Genomic DNA, 7,500 nt, shown 5'->3' with positions numbered 1-7,500 from the left:
GTCAAATCAAACACTTAAATTTGTCATTTCAGTGTGTCATTTGTGTGTCAAATCAAACACTTGAATTTGTCATTTCAGTGTGTTATTTGTGTGTCACATGAAACACTTGAATTTGTCATTTCAGTGTGTTATTTGTGTGTCACATGAAACACTTGAACTTGTCATTTCAGTGTGTTCTTTGTGTGTCAAATAAAACACTTGAATTTGTCATTTCAGGAGTAACGTGTAATGAACAACTCACGACTGAGGCAGCAAGCAAAACTACAACTGAAGAATCAACCTCAAACTCATGGTCAACAAATCTGTCAGAATCAACAACAGATCTACCAATCCCATTATACAACTCAACACAACAATCATCTTCAACATTTGATTCAACACTAAAAACAAAATCGTCTGAATCAACAGATGAATCCTTTTTGACATTTAGATCAACACGAGAACCAGCATTGTCTAAATCAACAGAAGAATCATTTCCAACATTTGAATCAACACGAGAACCAGCATTGTCTAAATCAACAGAAGAATCATTTCCAACATTTGAATCAACACAACCAAAGAAGCCGTCCATTTCCTTAATCACAACCACGCCAAAGCCAAAGGAGATTACAAAAGAATGGGAAAGACGGACAGAAAAGACTACAAAGGTGCTGAGTCTAACTAAAGACTGGGAAAGACCAAAGCAAACAACAAAAAACATATTGCAACCTACATTTTGGGAAAGGCCGACAGTTCCAGAGTCAACACTCATATCAACTACAAAGGTATTCATGACAAACAAAGAAATGACAACACAACATCAAACATCTTCACTCTCATACTCCGACGTTACAACTAAATCACCAGTTGACAGAGAAATGTCTGGTGACGGAGAAATATCTGGTGATGGAGAAGTGTCTGGTGATGGAGAAAAGTCTGGTGATGGAGAAATATCTGGTGATGGAGAAGTGTCTGGTGATGGAGAAATATCTGGTGATGGAGAAGTGTCTGGTGATGGACAAATGTCTGGTGATGGAGTAGTGTCTGGTGATGGAGAAATATCTGGTGATGGAGAGGTGTCTGGTGATGGAGAAGTGTCTGGTGATCGAGGTGTGTCTGGTGATGGAGAAGTGTCTGGTGATGGAGAAGTGTCTGGTGATGGAGAAATGTCTGGTGATGGAGAAGTGTCTGGTGATCGAGGTGTGTCTGGTGATAGAGAAGTGTCTGGTGATGGGGAAGTGTCTGGTGATGGAGAAATATCTGGTGATGGAGAAGTGTCTGGTGATGGAGAAATGTCTGGTGATGGAGAAGTGTCTGGTGATAGAGAAGTGTCTGGTGATGGGGAAGTGTCTGGTGATGGAGAAGTATCTGGTGATGGAGAAGTGTCTGGTGATGGAGAAATATCTCGTGATGACTATAACAATACGACCTCAACAAATGATGTCAATATGACAACCCAAGAATATATCAATACCACAACTGGTTATATCAATATGACAAAAACAAAAGAATCATTTTCAACATTTAAATCAACACACCCAACCGATGAAACACCAACTAGATTTATATACACAGCATCTCCAAATGATAATCAAAACTCATCAAATTCATCAACACAAATTTCAAATGTTGAAACAAGCACTGAAGAGGTATTAAGTTTGTCATCTACAGAAAAGTTAGCGATTAGTGAAATGTCAACAGCATTATTTAATGAACAATCTTCTTCAAAGAAGCCGTCTATTTCCTTAATCACAACCACGCCAAAGCCAAAGGAGATTACAAAAGAATGGGAAAGACGGACAGAAAAGACTACAAAGGTGCTGAGTCTAACTAAAGACTGGGAAAAACCAAAGCAAACAACAAAAAACATATTGCAACCTACATTTTGGGAAAAGCCGACAGTTCCAGAGTCAACACTCATATCAACTACAAAGGCATTCATGAAAAACAAAGAAAAGACAACACAACATCAAACATCTTCACTCTCATACACCGATATTACAACTAAATCGTCAAGTGACAGAGAAATGTCTGGTGATGGAGAAATGTCTGGTGATGGAGAAATTTCTGGTGATGGCGAAGTGTCTGGTGATGGAGAAGTGTCTGGTGATGGAGAAGTGTCTGGTGATGGAGAAGTGTCTGGTGATGGAGAAGTGTCTGGTGATGGCGAAGTGTCTGGTGATGGAGAAATGTCTGGTGATGGAGAAGTGTCTGGTGATGGAGAAATGTCTGGTGATGGAGAAGTGTCTGGTGATGGAGAAATTTCTGGTGATGGAGAAGTGTCTGGTGGTGGAGAAATGTCTGGTAATGGGGGAATATCTGGTGATGGAGAACTGTCTGGCGATGGAGAGGTATCTGGTGATGGAGAAATGTCTGGTGATGGTGAGGTGTCTGGTGATGGAGAAGTGTCTGGTGATGGAGAAGTGTCTGGTGATGGAGAAATGTCTGGTGATGGAGAAATATCTGGTGATGGAGAAATATCTGGTGATGGAGAAGTGTCTGGTGATGGAGAAGTGTCTGGTGATAGAGAAGTGTCTGGTGATGGCGAAGTGTCTGGTGATGGAGAAATTTCTGGTGATGGCGAAGTGTCTGGTGATGGAGAAGTGTCTGGTGATGGAGAAGTTTCTGGTGATGGAGAAGTGTCTGGTGATGGCGAAGTGTCAGGTGATGGAGAAAAGTCTGGTGATGGAGAAGTGTCTGGTGATGGAGAAGTGTCTGGTGACGGAGAAATATCTGGTGATGGAGAGATATCCGGTGATGGAGAAATGTCTGGTGATAAAGAAATATCTGGTGATGGAGAAGTGTCTGGTAATGGCAAGGTGTCTGGTGATGGAGAAGTGTCTGGTGATAGAGAAGTGTCCGGTGATGGAGAAGTGTCCGGTGATGGAGAAATGTCTGGTGATGGAGAGGTGTCTGGTGATAGAGAAGTGTCTGGTGATGGAGAAGTGTCTGGTGATGGAGAAGTGTCTGGTGATGGAGAATTGTCTGGTGATGGCGAAGTGTCTGGTGATGGAGAAGTGTCTGGTGATGGAGAAGTGTCTGGTGATGGAGAAGTTGTATGGAGAATGTCGTGATGGAAGTGTCTGGTGATGGAAGTTCTGAAGTGTCTGGTGATGGGAATGTCTGGTGATGGAGAAGTGTCTGGTGATGGAGAAATGTCTTGGAGTTGATGAGGAGAAGTTCTGGTGATGGAAAGGTTTCTGGTGATGGAGAAGTGTCTGGTGATGGAGAAGTGTCTGGTGATGGAGAGATGTCTGGTGATGGAGAAGTGTCTGGTGATGGAGAAGTGTCTGGTGATGGAGAAGTGTCTGGTGATGGAGAATGTCTGGTGATGGAGAATATCTGGTGATGGAGAAGTGTCTGGTGATGGAGAAGTGTCTGGTGATGGAGAAGTGTCTGGTGATGGAGAAATTCTGGTGATGAGAAGGTCTGGTGATGGAGAATGTCTGGTGATGGAGAATGTCTGGTGATGGAGAAATGTCTGGTGATGGAGAAATGTCTGGTGATGGAGAAGTGTCTGGTGATGGAAATGTCTGGTGATGGAGAGTTCTGGTGATGGAGAAGTGTCTGGTGATGGAGAAGTGTCTGGTGATGGCGAATTGTCTGGTGATAGAGAAGTGTCTGGTGATGGAGAAGTGTCTGGTGATGGAGAAGTGTCTGGTGATGGAGAAGTGTCTGGTGATGGAGAAGTGTCTGGTGATGGAGAAATGTCTGGTGATGGAGAAATTTCTGGTGATGGAGAAGTGTCTGGTGATGGAGAAGTGTCTGGTGATGGAGAAGTGTCTGGTGATGGAGAAGTGTCTGGTGATGGGAATGTCTGGTGATGGAGAAGTGTCTGGTGATGGAGAATGTCTGGTGATGGGAAGTTCTGGTGATGGAGAAGTGTCTGGTGATGGGAAGGTGTCTGGTGATGGAGAAGTGTCTGGTGATGGAGAAGTTCTGGTGATGGAGAGTGTCTGGTGATGGAGAAGTTCTGGTGATGGAGAAGTTCTGGTGATGGAGAAGTGTCTGGTGATGGAGAATGTCTGGTGATGGAAATCTGGTATGGAATGTCGTGAGAGTTCTGGTGATGGAGAAATTCTGGTGATGGAGAATGTCTGTGATGGAATTCTGGTGATGGAGAATGTCTGGTGATGGAGAAGTGTCTGGTGATGGAGAAGTGTCTGGTGAGGAGAAGTGTCTGGTGATGGAGAATGTCTGGTGATGCGATTCTGGTGATGGAGAAATGTCTGGTGATGGAGAATGTCTGGTGATGGAGAATGTCTGTGATGGAGATGTCTGGTGATGGAGAATGTCTGGTGATGGAGAATGTCTGGTGATGGAGAATGTCTGGTGATGGAAGTGTCGGTGAGGAGAAGTGTCTGGTGATGGAGAAGTGTCTGGTGATGGAAATGTCTGGTGATGGAGAATGTCTGGTGATGGAGAAGTGTCTGGTGATGGAAATGTCTGTGATGGAGGTGTTGTGATGGAGAAGTGTCTGGTGATGGGAGTGTCTGGTGATGGAGAATGTCTGGTGATGGAGAAGTGTCTGGTGATGGAAGTGTCTGGTGATGGGAAGTGTCTGGTGATGGAGAAGTTCTGGTGATGGAGAAGTGTCTGGTGATGGAGAATGTCTGGTGATGGAGAAGTGTCTGGTGATGAGAATTCTGGTGAGGAGAAGGTCTGGTGATGGAGAATTCTGGTGATGGAGAAGTTCGGTGATGGAGAATGTCTGGTGATGGAGAATTCTGGTGATGGGAAGTGTCTGGTGATGAGAATTCTGTGAGGAAATGTCTGGTGATGGAGAGTGTCTGGTGATGGAGAAGTGTCTGGTGATGGAGAAGTGTCTGGTGATGGAGAGGCTTGATGAGATTCTGGTGATGGAGAATTCTGGTGAGGGAATGTCTGGTGATGGAGAAATTCTGGTGGTGGAGAAATGTCTGGTGATGGGGGAATATCTGGTGATGGAGAAATGTCTGGTGATGGAGAATGTCTGGTGATGGGAATTGGTGATGGAGAAGTGTCTGGTATGGAAATGTCTGAGGAATGTTGGTGAGAGAATGTCTGGTGATGAGAAATTCTGGTGAGGAGAAGTGTCTGGTGATGAGAAGTCTGGTGATGAGAAGTTCTGGTGATGGAGAATGTCTGGTGATGGAGAAATGTCTGGTGATGGAGAAGTGTCTGGTGATGGAGAATGTCTGGTGATGGAGAATTCTGGAGAAATCGGTGATGAGAATGTCTGTGATGGAGAATGTCTGGTGATGGGAATTCGGTATGGAGAATGTCGGTGATGTGAAGTGTGATGAAGTCTGGTGATGGAAATTCTGGTGATGGAGAAGTCTGTGATGGAGTGTCTGGTGATGAGAAATGTCGGTGATGGAGAATTCTGGTGATGAGAAGTTCTGGTGATGAGAGATAAGAAATCTGGTGATGGAGAAGTTCTGTGATGGAGAAGTGTCTGTGATGGAGAATGTCTGGTGATGGAGAATGTCTGGTGATGAGATCTGGTGAGAAATGTCTGGTGAGGAGAAGTGTCTGGTGATGGAGAAGTGTCTGGTGATGGAGAAATGTCTGTGATGGAGAAGTGTCTGGTGATGAGAAGTTCTGGTGATGGAGAATGTCTGGTGATGGAGAAGTGTCTGGTGATGGAGAATGTCTGTGATGGGAATCTGTGATGGCAGAAGTGTCTGTGATGGAAAGTAGTCTGGTGATGGAGAATGTCTGGGATGGAGAATGTCTGGTGATGGAGAAATTCTGGTGAATGGAGAAGTGTCTGGTGATGGAGAATGTCTGGTGATGAGAAGTGTCTGGTGATGGAGAAATGTCTGGTGATAGGACGAATGTCTGGTGATGGGAATGTGTCTGTGATGAGAATTGTCTGGTGATGAGAAGTGTCTGGTGATGGAGAATTCTGGTGATGGAGAAGTGTCTGGTGATGAGAATGTCTGGTGATGGAGAATTCTGGTGATGGAAATGTCTGGTGATGGAGAATTCTGTGATGGAGAAGTCTGTGATGAGAAATGTCTGGTGATGGAGAAATGTCTGTGATGGAAATGTCTGTGATAGAACATTCTGTGATGGAGAATTCTGTGATGAGAATGTCTGGTGATGGCAGTCTGTATGAAATCTGGTGATGGAGAAGTGTCTGGGATGGAGAAGTGTCTGGTAGGAGAAATTCTGTGAATGGAGAAGTGTCTGGTGATGAGAAATGTCTGTGATGGAGAATTCTGGTGATGAGAAATTCAGTGATGCAGAGAAGTTCTGGTAGGAGAAATGCTGGTGATGGAGAAGTTCTGGTGATGGAGAATTCTGGTATGGAGAAGTGTCTGGTGATGAAAAGATTCTGGTGATGGAGAAATAGTCTAGGTGATGGGAAGTTCTGGTGAGAGAAATGTCTGGTGATGGAGACAAGATTCAGGTGATGACGAAGTTGTCTGAGAATGAATGGGAAATGTCTGGTGATGAGAATATCTGGTGATGCAGAAGTTCTGTGATGGAAATCTGGTGATGGAGAAGTGTCTGTGATGGAGAATGTCTGTAATGGAGAAGTTCTGGTGATGAATCGTGATGAGAAGTGTCGGTATGAGACATATTCTGGTGATGGAGAATGACTGAGAAATTTCTGTGATGCAAGAAGTGATAAGAATGTCTGATGGTGAATTCCTGGTATGAGAATGTCTGGTGATGGAGAATGTCTGTACACTAATACCATACATGAGAAACTGTGATGAACGATGTCTGAATGAATGCAGCTAGAAACTATCAATGTATGAGTGACCTGTATCGAATGTCTGGTGATTCAACATGAACAGGGTAATCATATGACGACAAATGTACTGATCATGCAGACACATGAAATTCAGGTACACTACGAACAGACTATGTATAGAGAAAGTTCTGGTGTCACAGGAAATACATGATGAGACAAGTCCTGGTGATGGAGAAATGTATCGGTGATGGGAAGTCTGTGATGGAGAGGCTGTGATGAGAATGTCTGGGAGGAGACAGTTCATGGTAGATGGAAAATGTCATGGATGCAGACAGATAGACTGGATATGCACAACGCTAATGCTTAAAATCGAGATCAATGTACTACTGACTAAAGATGGAGAAGTCTAGCTATCAAATGTCTGTAGAGGAGAAATTCTTAATGACAGAACTTTCTGAGTATAGGAACAATGTCAGACTATTGCAACAAATTCATCTGATCGCGAAGTGTCCTGTGATGAAAATTCTGGATGAACGATATGTCTGTGATGAAATGTCTGAATATGGAGAGTTACAGTGATTAGGAAAGACAACTGCATGATGGAGAAGTGTCTGGTGATGGAGAAATGTCTGGTGATGGAGAAGTGGATACTGTTACTACTACTACACCATATGATATTGATGGTACTACCGTTACTGAAGCTCCATTGCCAGTCTTAAAAACACAACTATTTATAGTGGCCACCCTTAAACCGATTCCGGATTCCACAGCAACAGACTATATCAATATGACGACAACAGACTATATCAATATGACAACAACAGACTATATCA

The 7,500-nt window shown here is 43.7% G+C and overlaps 2 protein-coding genes across 2 annotated transcripts in view; both read left to right on the top strand.

Annotated features, from left to right (window-relative positions):
• Window positions 1-3,534, top strand: part of LOC144978840 (uncharacterized) — a 30,032-nt gene extending 26,498 nt beyond the window's left edge. The window contains exon 11 of the mRNA XM_078925395.1: window positions 217-3,534. Within this exon, the coding sequence (XP_078781521.1) occupies window positions 217-3,053 (2,837 nt within the window). The 3' untranslated portion in view covers window positions 3,054-3,534. The remainder of the gene's footprint in view (window positions 1-216) is intronic.
• Window positions 3,535-7,273: 3,739 nt separating this feature from the next.
• Window positions 7,274-7,500, top strand: part of LOC144978839 (uncharacterized) — a 2,998-nt gene continuing 2,771 nt past the window's right edge. Inside the window, exon 1 of the mRNA XM_078925394.1 lies at window positions 7,274-7,500. This exon is cut by the window's right edge and continues 2,771 nt beyond it. Coding sequence (XP_078781520.1) covers window positions 7,293-7,500 — 208 coding nt within the window. The 5' untranslated portion in view covers window positions 7,274-7,292.

The sequence above is a fragment of the Berghia stephanieae genome, chromosome 8 (genome assembly GCF_034508935.2).
Source record: "Berghia stephanieae isolate SIO BIC M18660-M18661 chromosome 8, UCSD_Bste_1.3, whole genome shotgun sequence".
NCBI classification, from domain to species: domain Eukaryota; kingdom Metazoa; phylum Mollusca; class Gastropoda; order Nudibranchia; family Aeolidiidae; genus Berghia; species Berghia stephanieae.
The sequence above is the reverse complement of the archived record's forward strand: the minus strand, read 5'-3'. Positions and strand labels throughout refer to the sequence as shown.